This window comes from Chlorocebus sabaeus, chromosome 5 (assembly GCF_047675955.1).
Source record: "Chlorocebus sabaeus isolate Y175 chromosome 5, mChlSab1.0.hap1, whole genome shotgun sequence".
Classification (NCBI taxonomy): domain Eukaryota; kingdom Metazoa; phylum Chordata; class Mammalia; order Primates; family Cercopithecidae; genus Chlorocebus; species Chlorocebus sabaeus.
The window spans coordinates 43,503,643-43,520,396 of NC_132908.1; the positions used below are offsets into that span (position 1 = coordinate 43,503,643).

Genomic DNA, 16,754 nt, shown 5'->3' on the forward strand with positions numbered 1-16,754 from the left:
GCCATAATCAAGTTTATACAGGGTAAACTAACACCTGCAAAGAATAGAAAGGGTTTGCTGGACTATGACAGACCACAGAATGGCTTAAGATTTGATACATTTTAGTGGTACTAATTCTTGGGAAACATCTGTTCACGTAAACCCCAGCAAGGGCTAGTCATCAAGTGCTAGCAATGGGAGGGCAAATGGTGAGGGGTTAAGTGATGTAGTCATTTGAAAATGTCTATAAATTCTCCCTTCAAGAGGTGGAGCTTAATTCTCTTTACCCTTGAATATAGGCTAGACTTAGTGACTCCCCACTAACAGAATAAGGCAAAACTGAGAGTGTCACTTCCACAGGGAGGCCATTGAAAGGCACTGTGGTTTCCTTCTTGCTTTCGTACTCAGCCACCATGCTGTGAGGACACTCTATGGAAGGGCCCTCAAGGAGAGGAACTGGGGCCTCGGCCTAACAGCCAGGTCAGTAAGCAGAGAAGTCAGCCCCAAAGTGTCAGATGACTGCAGCCCCAACCAGTATCTTGCTTGCAACCTTATACTCTTTGCCTTATACTCTTCGCCAGGACCACCAGCTAAGCTGCTCCCAAATTCCTGATCCAGAGACCTGTGAGATAAATATTTGCTGTTTTAAGACATTAAGTTTTGGGATGGTTTATTATATAGTAGGTAACTAGTATTGCTGGTGAGCCTTTGGGGGGTTTATGTGAATTCATCATGCCTTGGGAAAAGCAGGGTAAAGTTGAGGAAAGAAAGGGGTATAAATGACTAAAAGAGTAGATGCTGCCTTGTTCAACAAGTGCTTAAAACCAGAGTTAAGTGAGCTCTGTGAATATATGAGAATGACTATTAAACTCTATAGCCATTCTATTAGTTCTTTTTATCAATTAAAGATAGTATGAAAGGAGAAAAAAAAGCTCCAAAATTGTTAATAGCAACTTTATTGTTTCACTGGTGCAAAAAAAAAAAAAACAAAAAAAAAAAAACATAATTGTGATGCATTTCCTGCTAAATTTACAATGAAGGTGATACATAAATTATATAGATCACAAATTTTCTTTTATACTATTTAAAACCGAATTATATTGATAAATATGTCCAGAGGACAACATAGGTTCTTAATGGATGGCTGAGTCCAAATATGCAAAATATAACTTCTCGTTTTGACCATGGTGTTTTAAAATTCTCAAACATGCATTAATATATTCTAGTTTTAGGGAAAATCTTACACATGGCCTTATCTTGCAATTTAGGGAAAAGCCCAAGCTGAATTTCACATACAGTATTCCTTTCTTCTAAATTAATCGCAAATTGGACTAAAGAACAAAAGAGACAGACACTTTTGGGTTAGTACTCCCCAATAATGAAGAAAATACACAATCAACAATGAAACAAACAAAAAAAAAAGGAGAGCTTCATTAGTAGCCAAGATAAGTGCTTGTGGGTTTTTTTGTTTTTTTTTTTAACAGATCACAGGAATTTTAAATAGCAGATCAGTCATGCTACTTGGGGTGATCAGACAGACTTGAACACTTACCAAGTGAATAATTTTATTAAGGTCCTGAAGGTGAGTGTCCGGAGGTGCTGGGTAAAACACATCACAGGTAAGAAACGGGAAACCTACCTCAGCATTTCTGAAAGGCACAATCTATGGAAGGAAAACCTAGCATAATAAAACCCTCACTGGATGTACATGGAAAGGAGTATGGTGAGCTATTTCTTTTTTAAAGGATGAGACCTTCATAAATTGGCCCCTCGGATTCTGGTGATTCCCGCCGCAAGCGCAAATGCTCCAGTGTGTTATGAAAATGTTTGTTAATCTGCTCTGTTTCTTCACTGGATTCAAGATTCGGGAGGTCTTCTCGAATCTTTTGGATAAGCTGGTTTAAAACCTGAATTGTTACCTACAAAAGAATATGTACAAATTTATGATCAAGCACATACCACACAAAATGAAAGACAATTTATTTTTATTTATTTTTTTAAGATGGAATCGCACTCTGTCACCCAGGCTGGAGTGCAGTGGCGAGATCTCGGCTCACTGCAACCTCCGCCTCCCGGGTTCAAGCGATTCTCCTGCCTCAGCCTCCCCAGTAGCTGGGATTACAGGCGTGTACCACCAGGCCCAGCTAAACACAATTTAATAAAATTGCTTTGAGGAGTTTCTGCTACTCTCATCAATTACCTAAGTAATTATGAAAAAAGAAAGATGGGGATACGATTCCTAGTTTGAACATCTACTGACTATCAAAGAAACCCAAACAACCCTTTAAAACAAGCAAAATTGGTCCCAGTGCTGTGGCTCATCCCTATACTCCCAGCACTTTGGGAGGCTGCGGCGGGCAGATCACTTGAAGTCAGGAGTTTTAAGACCAGCCAGGTCAACATGGTGAAACCCCATCTCTACTAAAAATACAAAAATTAGCTGGGTGTGGTGCTGGGCACCTATAATACCAGCTACTCAGGAGACGGAGGCATGAGAATTGCTTGAACCCAGGAGGCAGAGGTTGCACAGAGCTGAGATTGCGCCACTGCACTCCAGCCTGGGTGACAGAACGAGACTATGAAAAAAAGAAAAAAAGGAAAATTTTATTTAACTTACAAATCTTGACCAAAACTGTATTGCTAAAAGGATACTGCATTTAGGAATTATCTTTTTTTTTTTTTTTTTGAGACAGAGTCTTGCTCTGTCGCCCAGGCTGGAGTGCAGTGGCATGATCTCAGCTCACTGCAAGCTCCACCTCCTGGGTTCATACCATTCCCCTGCCTCAGCCTCCCGAGTAGCTGGGACCACAGGCACCTGCCACCACGCCCGGCTAATTTTTTGTATTTTTAGTAGAGACAGGGTTTCACCATGTTAGCCAGGATGGTCTCCATCTCCTGACCTCGTGATCTGCCCACCTCAGCCTCCCAGAGTGCTGGGATTACAGGCGTAAGCCACTGCACCCGGCCTTTTTTTTTTTTTTTTTGAGACAGAGTTTTGCTCTTGTTGCCCAGGCTGGAGTGCAATGGCACAATCGTGGCTCACTGCAGCCTCCACCTTCTGGGTTCAAGCGATTCTCTTGCCTTAGCCTCCCGAATAGCTGGGATTACAGGCGCCTGCTACCATACCCAGCTAATTTTTGTATTTTTAGTAAAGATGGGGTTTCACCATGTTGGCCACACTGGTTTCGAACTCCTGACCTCAGGTGATCTGCCCGCCTTGGTCTCCCAAAGTGCTGGGATTACAGGCGTGAGCCACTGTGCCCGGCCTAGGAATTGTCTTAAACTAGAACATTATGACAAATTAGGCTATTACTTGACATCTGTAAATTATTTTATATTTTTCAAATGAACAGTGATTAAAGTATCAGAATGATAAACTTTTGTACATATCAAATTTCCTGAGTAGGAAGGGAAAATGTTAGTTTATTAACAACACTTTACTAATTCACTTACCGCATCATTTTCCTTTTCATAAAAATAGATATATCTGTTCAGAATTTCTATAAAAAGCTGCACTTGTAGAGAGGGGTCCATGCACTGATTTGCTATTTTTAGAGCTTTCTTTAGGCACTCCATTACCCTCTTGCCTCCATGAAGCTAAAATAAAAGGGCAGGGGGACAGTGAAGAGATTAACGAAACGTCCCGTTTTCATACAAAGAAACACAATACTACCGTGCTCTTTTGTGTTCTAAAGGGACACAACAAATTTAAATCCTTTTCATTCTCCTACTTCTTTTGAAGTATACAGCTGTATTTTTTTAAAAACAGGTAGTGGTTTGAACTTGCTATGTTACAATATCCTCAAAGCAGAGGCTTCACTACAGGATGAGACTCTTTTTTAACAAAACAAAGCAATTCTCTTCATCAGATTTCCAGGCACCCCAAATGTTTCACCTCCAGAACACAAGGCCATGGCAACTGATCCCTGTTATCAATCCTGTCTGCTATCACGCAGTCAGGAATGACCTTACCTCCTCCCCATTTTTGTCCGTGTTTCTGCCAGACCAGAAGAGATGTGCACAGGTGCTCACAGCTCGGCCCTGATCGGGTTTCTTCAGAAGTTTGGATGCAGCAAGGGCACACTGAGTCCTCAGAGGTTCGTGATTCTCTTCACTGAAGCACTTCATCCTTTCAAAAGTGCCAATGATCAAGGTGATGGCAGCTAACTGTGCTTTGGAATCGCTGATTTCATCTTCATACAGAGAAAAGGCCTAGTGAACACAAAGCAGAAAGGACTTTCAAGAACCAACTCATCCTCTAGTTGAGCATTTTCCAAAGTACTTCTCACCGAACCTGCATCCTGTGAGACTTCTGCAGCCTTCAAATCAGAAAATGCTGTACCCTCTCGAGAGCCACAGGACACAGCTGAGATGGTAAAAATGCTAAAAAGTTGCAATAAAGAAACTTCTTTCAACTTTGTTTAACCAGGGTTCCCAAACTGAATTTTGGGAATGGAATGCATTTCCCAAATTTCATGTTCCATGAAACACTTTTACCATGACCCACTTGGAAATCTTAGAGTTCATCAGCAAATGATCAATACCAGTCAATTATGACAATAATATTAAGAGGTTCCATGATGGTGGGAAGGTGGTAGTTACATATTCAGTAAAAGAGTAAATTCATGTCATTACCACCATGCCTGCAAACAAGCAACTGAACTCAGTAGAGCTGACGTGACAACACAGAAAGAACAGATCATCACCTGGGACATGAATTCATATGCGACTGTTTCATGATTTTCAAAACCAATTTCCCCAGCAGCTAGTGCTCCTTGAAGAAAAAGTCTTAAGGGCAATTCTGCCAGCTCTGCTTTGATCAAAGCACTGATAGTCTGGTGGGCAAATGAAAAAATCTTCTGGCATTTCTTTTCCCATTTGTCATCCTAAAACAAGAAAAAACATTTTAAGTTACCTTAAGTTCAAAATTAACTTGTTCCATGATTCCATTTTATTTAAAACTTTTAATAGAACAAAATAGTGAAAACGGTAAGTTGAGCGCAGTTTTCCTGTCATTTTCCTTCTCTGTTTCAGTTATAGGGCACACAAGTAAATCAAGCAGGATGTCTTCTCAAAACATCATTTGAAGTTAAACTGCCTTTGCAATGTTAACGTATTTGGTATTTGTTTTTTCTTTTTGAGACAGTTTTGCTCTTGTTGCCCAGGCTGGAGTGCAGTGGCGCAATCTTAGCTCACTACAACCTCCGTCTCCTGGGTTCAAGTGATTCTCCTGCCTCAGCCTCCAGAGTAGCTGGGATTACAGTGCCTGCCACCACGCCCAGCTAATTTTATATTTTTAGTAGAGGCAGGGTTTCAGCAAGTTGGCCAGGCTGGTAACTCCTGACCTCAAGTGATCCGCCCACCTCAGCCTCCCAAAGTGCTAGGATCACATGCATGAGTCACCGCACCCAATCTGTTTTTTCTTTCCTTTTTTTTTTTTAAGCTCTGTTACCCAGGCTGGAGTGCAGTGGTGTGATCACAGCTCATTGCAGCCTTGAACTCCTGGGTTCAAGTGATGCTCCCACCTCAGACTCCCGAATAGCTAGGACTACAGGCTCACATCATCATACCTGGCTAATTTTTATTTTTTTTGTAGACACAGAGTCTCATTCTGTTGCCCAGGCTGATCTTGAACTACTGGCCCCAAGCAAACTTCCCGCCTCAGCCTCCCAAAGTGTTGGAATTACAAGCATGAGCCATTACAACTGGCTGATATTTGTTTTTTCTGATTCATAAGTAACATTCCAAAATTGGAGAAAATTAGAAAAATACACAAAATCATCTACACATCATCCCTAAATCTACCATCCAGGGATGATCATTGGTAACATTCTGATGCTAAACGTCTTCCTTTCTTTCTACGTAAATGTAACTGAAATTTTTGTGTGTGGTTTTCTTTTTTCTCTTTGGCACGATCTCCACTCACTGCCACCGCTGCCTCCTGGGTTCAAGCCATTATTCTGCCTCAGCCTTCTGAGTAGCTGGGATTACAAGCGTGCCACCATGCCCCCGCTAATTTTTATATTTTTAGTAGAGAAGGGGTTTCACCTTATTGGCCAGGCTAGTCTTGAACTGCTGACCTCAAGAGATCCACCCACCTCGGCCTCCCAAAGTGCTAGGATTACTGGCCTGAACCACCGCATCTAGCCCTTATTTTCTTACTTGAGAGTTAAACAAAATCGATTCAAGTAATTTGTATGTAATTTTTCTTTCTTTTTTTTTTTTTTTGAGACGACGTTTCACTCTTGCTTCCCAGGCTGGAGTGCGATGGCACGATCTCGGCTCACCACAACCTCCACCTCCCAGGTTCAAGTGATTCTCCTGCCTCAGCCTACCGAATAGCTGGGATTACAGGCATGTGCCACCACACCCAGCTAATTTTGTATTTTTAGTAGAGACGGGGTTTCTCCATGTTGGTCAGGCTCATCTCAAACTCCCGACCTCAGGTGATCCGCCTGCCTCGGCCTCCCAAAGTGCTGGGATTACAGGCGTGAGCCACCGCGCCCAGCTCTAATTTTTTGTTCACTTATTTTATCCTAACAATTTTCCCAATACTAATTTAAAATCATTGTAATCACTAGAAAATATTACAGAGACTGGCTATGGCATAATTTATTTATTCCCTTTTAGAAATAATCTCTAATATTACAACGAATGTTCTATATACACTAAGCTTTATTGAGACCCTAATTATTCCCTTAGTATAAATTCTTGGAATTCCACTTGGAGTAAAATTATTGGATATTTTAACACCCTACCTACATATTGCCAACTTCCTAGAAGTATTACAGTAATTCACACTGCCAACATTAGATGAGAATGAATTTTCATCACACCATCGCCATTGCTAAACCTTATTTTTCATTTCTCTTTGCCAATTTGATTTCTTAAAAAGTTCGCTGTTGTAATTACAAGCAAGGTTAAATATTTTATCATGATTGACTATCCAAATTTCTTCTTGTTAAAGCAATCAGTTCTTTTCATTTTTAAAAGATGGCAACAGGCAGGGCATGGTGGCTCATGCCTGTAATCCCAGCACTTTGGGAGGCCAAGGAGTCAGGAGGATCACTTGAGCCCAAGAGTTTCAGATCAGTCTAGGCAACACAGTGAGACTCTGTCTCTACAAAAAATAAAAAATTAGCCAGTGTGGTGGCACATGCATGTAGTCCCAGCTACTCAGGAGGCTGAAGTGGGAGGATCACTTGAGCCTAAGAGTTCAAAGCTGCAGTGAGCTGTAATCATACCACTGTATCCCAGTCTGGGTGACAAAGACCTTGACTCCAAAAAAAAAAAAAAAGGTGACATTGACAGTCATAGACCTTGGTGCAGTGTATGGCAACACAGTAAGTAATGCTAGTAAATAAGTAAAGGCTAGTTACTTTTATTTATTTGCCCTAAATCATTTTGATCCCAGAATTTTTTCATCTTATAACTGAAAGTTTGCATTCTTTGGCAACTAGTGTTCTAGTCTTTGCTTATACAAGTTCAACCATTTTTTAGTGACTGGGTCTCCCTCTCTCGCCCAGGCTAGAGCGCAAAAGAATAATCATAACTCACTACAGCCTCCAACTTCTGGGCTCAAACTGTCCTCCTGCCCTAGCCTCTTGTTTTTGAGATGGAGTCTCACTTTGTCACCCAGGCTGGAGTGCAGTGGCGCAATCTCGGCTTACTGCAACCTCTGCCTCCCGGGTTCAAGTTATTCTCCTGCCTCAGCTTCCCAAGTAGCTGGGTAACAGGCACGTACCCTCACGCCTGGCTAATTTTTGTATTTTTACTAGAGACGGGGTTTCACCATTTTGGCCAGGCTGGTCTCAAACTCCTGATCTCAGATGATCCACCTACCTCGGCCCCCCAAAGTGCTAGGATTACAGGTATGAGCCACCACACCCAGCCCTGCCCTAGCCTCTTGAGTAGGTAGGACTACAGGCATGTACCACCACACCTGGCTAATTTTTTAATTTTCTTTTTTTTAGACAGAGTTTCACTCTTGCCCAGGCTGAAGTGCAATGGTGCATCTTGGCTCACCGCAACCTCTGCATCCCGGGTTCAAGTGATTCTCCTGCCTCAGTCTCCCGAGTAGCTGGGACTATAGGCATGTGCCACCACGCCCAGCTAATTCTGTATTTTTAGTAGAGATGGGGTTTCTCCATGTTGGTCAGGCTGGTCTTGAACTCTGACCTTAGGTGAACCGCCTGCCTTGCCCTCCCAAAGTGCTGGGATTACAGGTGTGAGTCACCACAATCGGCCTTTTTATTTTTTAATAGAGATTGGGTTTTGCTATGTTACCCAGGCTGGGTGAATTCAACTTAAAAAACAATTCTACATATAAATGAAGTCATGCAGTATTTGCCTTTCCGTGTTTGGCTTATTTCACTTAGAATACTGTCCTCCAGATTAATCCCTATTGTCATAAATAGCAAGATTTTCTTCATTTCTATAGCCGAATATTATTCTACTATGTAGAGAAAGTATGTACATATATATACACACACATACATACACATATATACACACACATATATACAAAACACAATTTCTTTACTCATCTATCGACGGACACTAAGGTTGTTTCCGTATCTCAGCCATTGTGAATAATGCTGCAATAAACATGGGAGTGCAGGTATCTCTTTGAGATACTGATTTCCTTTCCTTTGAATACATAACCAGATGTGGGACTGCAGGGTCACATGGTAGTTCTAGTTTCAGTTTTTTGAGGAACCTCCATACCGTTTTCCATAATGGCTATACTAATTTATATTCCCACCAATAATAAACAGGGTTCCCATTTCTCTACATCCTTGCCAACACTTGATTTTCTGTCCTTTTGGTAACAGTTATTCTGACAGATATGCGGTAATATCTCATAGTGGTTTTGATTTGCATTTTCCTGATAAATGATGTCGAACATCTGTTCATATACCAGTTGGCCATCTGTATGTCTCCTTTGGAAAAATGTCTATTCAGATCCTTTGCTCATTTTTAAATCAAGTTATTCATTTGCTTGCTACTGAGTTGCATTCCATATATATTTTGGATACTGACCACTTTTCAGATGTACAGTTTGCAAATATTCTCCCCTATTCCATTGGCTGTCTCTTCACTCTGCTGATTGTTTCCTTTGTTGTACAGAAGCTTTTTAGTTTAATAGACTCCCACTTGCTTATTTTTGCTTTGATTGCCTAGATTTTTGGTCTCACATCCAAAAAAATCACTGACCAATGACAAGGAAGTTTTTCCCTATGTTTTCTTCTAGGAGCTTTATGGTTTCAGGTCTTTAATCCATTTTGAGTTCATTATTATATATGGTACAAGATGAGAGCCCAATTCCATTCTTTTGCATGTGGATATCCAACTTTCCCAATACTATTTATTGAAGACACCATCCTTTTCCCCTTTGTGTATTCTTGGTGTCCTTATCAAAGATTAGTTTATTGTACATGTATGGGTTTATTTCTAGACTCTCTATTCTGTTCTGTTGGTCTATGTGTCTGTTTTTACGCCAGTACCATATTGGCACGCTGTCTTAATTACTATGGCTTTTTAATGTAGGCTGGTTGCTATTTTTATTGTTATATTCACAAATTTCTATCCGTAAATGCTGGTAAAGAGTGAATGATAAGCTGGCCTAATACAAATTGGCCAAAAGTTGCTGTTTCATGCTGGTAGGTCTACTTAATACATCCTTTTTTCTCTATTATGAGAAAATCAAGTCCCTACTGAGGCCTGGTATGTGGGCTCACACCTACAATCCTAGCACTTGGAGAGGCTGAGGCAGGAGGATCACTTGAGGCCACAAGTTCGAGACCAGCTGATCAACATGGCAAGACCCTGTCTCTACTAAAAATACAAAAATTAGCTGAGCATGGTGGTGCACACCTGTAATCCCAGCTACTTAGAAGGCTGACACACAAGAATCGCTTGAACCCAGGAGGTGGAGGTTGCAGTGAGCCAAGACTGAGCCACTGCACTCCAGCTGGGGGACAGAATGAGACCCTATCTCAAAACAAACAAACAAACAAAATTAAGTTACTGAGGTTGTTCCTTAACATTAACCTGACTGTCCAACTTTCAGGTACATGAGCTTGAGGTATTTTCTTCAAAACTACACCGTGAAGACTCAAGCCATGATTCTGGTTTGAGGAAGAAAAAAGCTCATAAAAAGTTGCCCACAACTCATGATATTATGCAATTATATGCCTTTAGAGAGAAATGACTGCAATGCTAGACCCTCTCCTTAAGTTTTAAAGCTAACCTGAATTAGAACTTAGGAAAGAGTTTTAGCATAAATTCACACTGCTTTAATCTTGCATTTCTAAGTGCTTTTTATGTGATCCCTCAGTTAGTATGTGATCCACCAACATCACCATTAGGAACACTTAGCACAGGATAAGTAACAAATTCAGAGTTGCCAAAAATGGGATTTTATTATACCACTGTCTATTTTTGTATGTTTGAAATTTTTTATAACATAAAACAAACACACACACACTCAGAGTGATGAAAAAGGAAAAAAGTGCCTAAATACTTAAAAGTAAACTCACCACTTTAGAATTCTCTTTGTATCGAAAAGCCAGCTGGTAAGCTGCAAATACCAATGGTGGCAATGTGAAGCGAATCCGCTGATTTCCACCAGCTCCAAAATGTTTTCGTGCTGTGTTCAAAATCTGACCCAAAAGCATTAAAGAAAACAAATTTCCAAACTATGATTAATCATTTGTGAAATAAATGTGGGCTCTAATCATCATTGCTAACATTTTGTGAATATATACAATGTACCATAGTTTATGGTAGGCAATTTATATATTTCTTATCTCCTCAAGTTGTCACAACAATTCAGAGACACATACAATTCCATTTCACAAATGGGGAAGTATGAGTTTCAGAGAGGTTGTATAACCTGCCCAAGGTAGTGAGTTAGAAGCAAAGATACATTTAAATATATGTTCATATACACACATGCAAAGTATGCTGCATTGATAAAGAATGTAGGCTCTGGCCAGATGTGGTGACTCATGTGTGTAATCCCAGCACTTTGGGAGGCCAAAGGTGGACAGATAAGTTGAGGTCAGTAGTTCGAGACCAGCCTGGCCAACATAGGTAAACCCCGTCTCTACTGAAAATACAAAAATTAGCTGGGCATGGTGGTGCACACCTGTAATCTCAGCTACTCGGGAGGCTGAGGCAGGAGAATTGCTTGAACCCAGGAGATGGAGGTTGCAGTAGGCTGGGATCATGCCACTGCACTCCAGCCTGGGTGACAGAGCAAGATTCCATCTCAAAAAAAAAAAGAGAAAAAAAGAAGGCTGTGAAGACACTCAGAGACTCACATTTAAAAGTAAATCCTAATACTTGTTACATGTGTGGCTTTGGGCAAATTATTTACCTTCTCTTAGCCACAAGTTTCTGTAAACTCCTAGGGTTGTTGGGAAGATCAAGTGACACATGAGGTTTCACCACTACTTAGCACAAGGCATACGCTCAGTAATATTAACTATTACTATGATACAAAACAACTATATGCATATTACTGGTACATCATACCTCCTCATTCCAAAAAATATTAAGACCGAAAAGGCTAATATACTTTAAAAGAGCTACTTGTGAAATATTCCATGAATTCTGTGTTTTTCTTGGATTTTTTTTCTGAAATGGTACAACATATAGCCAATTCAGAAAAATTACAAGAAAAAGAGTTTATAAAATGTTTTTAATATGTGTGACACAATGACATTCAGATTTTGTGAAATTCCTGATACGGCAGATGAATAAGAGAATGCATTTTCCCTCGGGCAGTCAGAGCTAATGACCCTATTATTAAAGATCGTTATACATGGGAATAACCAATCAGCCACATGCAGAAGGCATACTTTTTTTTGAGACAAAGTTTCACTCTTGTTGCCCAGGCTGGAGTGCAATGGCGTGATATCCACTCACTGCAACCCCCACCTCCCAGGTTCAAGTGATTCTCCTGCCTCAGTCTCCCTAGCAGGTGGGATTACAGGTGCCTACCACCATGCCTGGCTAGTTTTTTGTATTTTTAGTAGAGATGGGGTTTCACTGTGTTGGTCACGCTGGTCTTGAACTCCAGATCTCAGGTGATCCATCCACCTCAGTCTCCCAAAGTGCTAGGATTACAGGTGCGAGCCACCATGCCCAGCGGGAAGGCATACTTTCTAACTACTACATTTGGTATGCAATAGAAAATGAAAACACACAGACACACACAATCTCACACAGAAACTTAAGGGAAACAGTTAAAATACTCAGTCACTCTGTACAGATGACATAGCTCACAGAGCACAATACCACAGTCCTGGAATGTTTGCTACTAAGCCAAGACAAAGACCATCACACTATCAACAGCAGTCAGCCTCTAATGTCTTCTTCATCATAGCAGCCTAACAGCCTCATGCATCCAAGAATGGTTAAACTACTTTGCCCAAACAATAATTAAGCAGCCAACCGTGCTAACCCTTCACTAAAATAAATTCTCTATTTAGTATCGATCACTGATACCCTACTCAGGCAACATGCTTTATCCATTTCACAAAGTTTCCCTGTGGACTAATAATAAAGAGAACCTCATGTGATTGTTCTTTATCAGAAAAAAAAAGTTAAGAAAAAGGCAAAATGAATTTTAAAACCTCTCATCAAAAAACAAAAATGCACATTTTCAATGTGACAAATATAATTTATACTTGCAAATTTGGAAAAGTAAAATTAAATGTAAGAATTGTATGTCTTATAAAGTTTATTATAAGCAATACATAGTTCAGAAAAAAATCAACATGGAATAATTATGGGCACTCAAGTAAAAGAAGAGACTTTTTTGTAATTCTCAGATAGTCTTCAAAAGAAATCAAAGCAACTGAATTGTTACTCACATGCTCCAGAAGTTTACAATTATGTTTATATATAAAGTAAAAGCCCACAGATGCTATGAATCTCTTTTTTTTTTTCTTTGAGACAGAGTCTCGCTCTGCTGCCCAGACTGGAGTGCAGTGGCGCAATCTCAGCTCACTGCAACCTCTGCCTCCTGGGTTCAAGTCAATCTTTGATTCAGTTGCAATTCCTTCAAAACCGTCTAAGACCAGAAGGTGAATTAAACCATTTTAAGCACTTCAACATGTGATTTCACTAGGAGCTGATACAGGGATATACTAAGAGTAAACTCATACCAAGTACTGCTGGTCAGGGTCCTCAGAGCGCAGCAGATGAATGAAGCGGCCCACAAGGCTCTGCTCATCAGCAAAGTCTTCTGGATCAGGGTCCTCTACAGGCTGATCTGGCTGATCTTGAATCAATGTGGATACCAAATTCATGATGGAATCCACCTGTAACATGCGAGGCACAAGAAACCCACTGACGTGAAACCATTGCCATATAAAGCCACTGTCAAAAGTGTTTCCAGTTATAAAATTACAATACAGTATCAACAAGATATTCCTTTTTTTGGTTAGAAAGTCGATACACATGTATGTCATACACACATAAACGGACAAAAGTCTGGAAAGATATGCACAAAATGTTAATTAACAGTGGTTATTCTCTATCTGGTGGAATTATAAATGTTTTATGATTCTTTATACATCTCCCATTTTCTAATTTATATAATGAATAAGTTACTTGTAAATTTTCTTTAGTATTGAATTACCCTCCCCTCCCATCTCAGGTATCTAGGTCCATAGTCTAAAATTGTAACACTGTTTCCCTAAAATAGCATGGAGGTATTCTCTTACCTGGTCTTGAGAGACAATTTCTGTGTTATAATCCAGAACATTACTAAGCACATAACAACTCATGCTCTTTCTGGACTCATAGTCAAAGTACTCAAAGAGTGGGTGAAAATGTTTTAATTTCAATACTGTTAAAATATTGTTGTAAGTGTCAACTGGTATTTTCAAAAGTCTGGTGAGTTCCTTTGAAACTGCACTACTGGTAGCAATACTACAAAAAGAAAAACAGAAGTCTTAATGAACAAAATTAACTTTCTCTATACACAAATAGCACTTGTTCTGTAAGAATCTGAAATTTTTCATTACACATTAAAGGAAATGGGTCAGGTGAATCATACCACCACAGAAGACTGTAACAACCTCCTTTCAAGAGGATAAAAATGCTTTTCTAAACATAAATACATATATTCATCTATTATTTTTCTGTTGATACAAAACTAGAAACAGTTTCCAACTCATGAACAGATGGTATAGCTGGAGTTAAGATGACTGTCTAGAATTCGATGACATTTCTAAGGGAAGTATTTTAAGTGGTAGTTTGGTTCCCAGGGGGCAGCCAACAAGTATTGTATATTCACGATGAAAATAAATAGGAAAAACAATCCATGCAAAACCAGCAATTTGACACAATAGAAAAATATATAAACTATTTCTTCTGCATCAGATGTTGGTGATTAAGGAAAAGCAGGCTGACTGACTTAGGTAGTGGTTAGTAAAAGCATTCTGTAGATACTGAGGCATATTGGGGCATTTATTACAACCTCTTTAGAGGTTGTTATTTCCAATGATTTTGTCTATTTTTACTTTAAAATTCACTTGGGGAGAAAGACATAGATACATCATTTAGTTTTTTTATTTAAATTTTTTTAATTTTTAATTTTACTTTTTATTAGAGACAGGGTCTCGCTCTGTTGCCCAGGCTGTTCTCAAACTCCTGGGCTCAAGTGATTCTTCCAACTCAGCCTCCTGAATAGCTGGGATGACAGGTGCAAGCCACCACCCCTGGCACATCATTTAATTTTCGCTCATACTTATTCCATATCTGAACTTGTTTTCCATTCACACACACACAAAACCAAAATGACCAAAAGAAAAAGGGTAACACAAACGGAGGAAAAAAAGAGTAAATTTTCTTGATGCAGGTAAACCACTAGAAGGGAGATAGAAAGGAGGAACATGACATGAGGTAAAATTCTGAAGAATATGGGCAGGGGAGGCAGGCCTGGCTTGAACCAAGTCCAGAGCAGTGGGGAATGGGGCAGGAAGGGAACTGTGGGGGAAGGTAACAGAATCCGAGCTGCCCACAGTGGCCACTACAGGACGCCACAGGTCTAGGACACAACAGCTGAGGAGGTTTCAAGTTGGAAACAGGATTGTTCATACTTCCTTGAAGGTATCAAAATCAAAGCTCAAAATAGAAAAGATATTTAAACCAATTTAATTCTGCACCTTAAATATACATACATCCTTCATTTTTCACCATGTGCTCATTCGTAGGAAAACACCTCTTATGGAAATAAATACTGCCTGAGAAAGTTTTCTTACCAGTTTAGGAACTCATTCACACACAGCAAGCTCGTCCAACCCGCAGCCCACAGGCCGCATGCAGCCCAGCATGGCTTTGAATGCAGCCCAACACAAATTTGTAAGCCTTCTTAAAACATTATCAGTTTTTTGCGACTTTTTTTAAAGCTCATCAGCTATTGTTAGTGATAGTGTATTTTATGTGTGGTCCAAGAAAATGTTTCGTCCAATGTGGCCCAGGGAAACCAAAAGACTAGATGCCCCTGATACACAGAAAGGGATCCAAATTGGAGTCACTGGTCCCTGAAGACTGCCTATGGTCCATAGGTACCACAATTTCATTAATATACACAACCAAGTAATTGGTCACTACTTTCTGCCCCTAGTAGTGCTAAGCGTGACAATCTTAATGCATGATTAAAACAAGACCAATCCAGCAGTTCAAAAAACAATTGAGAAAGAAAAGCAAATCTAGGACAAAAGTGTCTTTATGAGGATTTTTACAAAAATGTAACTGACTTACTGTTCAAGGTTGAGCTTATTGAATATCTCCACTGTTGTTTCTAGAACTTTATCAACATAGTCCACACGATCAGGGTAACATTTCATGGCAAGATTAATGAGAGAGACTTGTAAAGATACAACATCCTCTGAAGGCATGTCTTGTCTAGACTGGAATGTTTAGAAAACCATACAATTTATTTTAAACAATTGTAAAAGGAAGGCAGAGAAGTTTCAAAATTTTGAGAACTTAGGAGAAATGCTACACAAACCTGTATCACTGTAGCTACCTGCTGTGAAAATATATCAAAAAGTTTAATATCCGCTGGGATTCCAGGTCCATCTTCACGGTGAGCAAATAAAGCTAATCTAAAAAAAAAAAAAAAAACCCCTTTATTTTAAAAGATACAGAGTTTGGGTAGTGAGATCATGGATGACATTTTATTCTTTATTGCTTTTCTATATTTTGTATGAGCCCAAAAGGCTTTTTTTTTTAGACAGAGTCTCACTCTGTCGGCTAGGCTGGAGTGCAGTTGTGTACTCTCAGCTCAATGAAACCTCCACCTGCTGGGCTCAAGCTATCCTCCTCCCAGCTAGGCCTCCTGAGTAGCTGGGGCTAACAGCATGTGCAACCATGCACAGCTAATTTTTGTGCTTTCTGTAGTGATGGGGTATTGCCATGTTGCCCAGGGTGGTACTAACCTGGACTCCAGCAAGCCTCCCTCCTTGGCCTCCCAAAGTGCTGGGATTACAGATGTGAGCCACTGCACCCCACCTCCTCAATTCATTTTTAACTAAACAGTTTTGCCAGTGCAACCTTTTTTCTTCAGCATTCTTATTTCATACTATACTAAGTAGATTTTCAACAAGATAATTCTCTCAAACTCTTTGAAGCATAATTAAGTAGATATGGACAGAAATGCATTAAAGTGACAAATGTATTCAACAACCATGATTCAAATAAATAATCTTTAAAAAATAAAAGTACATAGACTATTTTAAGATACTGCATTT

At 39.8% G+C, this 16,754-nt stretch overlaps 1 protein-coding gene across 2 annotated transcripts in view; it reads right to left on the minus strand.

Moving 5' to 3' along the window:
• Positions 1–1,408: 1,408 nt before the first annotated feature.
• The window catches only part of VPS35 (VPS35 retromer complex component), a 30,206-nt gene continuing 14,860 nt past the window's right edge, over positions 1,409–16,754 (minus strand). The window contains exons 9-17 of one of the 2 annotated variants that reach the window (XM_007992097.3): positions 16,013–16,109; positions 15,763–15,911; positions 13,719–13,926; positions 13,158–13,313; positions 10,521–10,643; positions 4,686–4,865; positions 3,952–4,191; positions 3,433–3,576; positions 1,409–1,898 (exon numbers count right to left, since the gene is read on the minus strand). In XM_007992097.3, coding sequence (XP_007990288.1) covers positions 1,719–1,898; positions 3,433–3,576; positions 3,952–4,191; positions 4,686–4,865; positions 10,521–10,643; positions 13,158–13,313; positions 13,719–13,926; positions 15,763–15,911; positions 16,013–16,109 — 1,477 coding nt within the window. In that variant the 3' untranslated portion in view covers positions 1,409–1,718. The remainder of the gene's footprint in view (positions 1,899–3,432; positions 3,577–3,951; positions 4,192–4,685; positions 4,866–10,520; positions 10,644–13,157; positions 13,314–13,718; positions 13,927–15,762; positions 15,912–16,012; positions 16,110–16,754) is intronic. The other variant, XM_073015348.1, reaches the window with a different exon arrangement.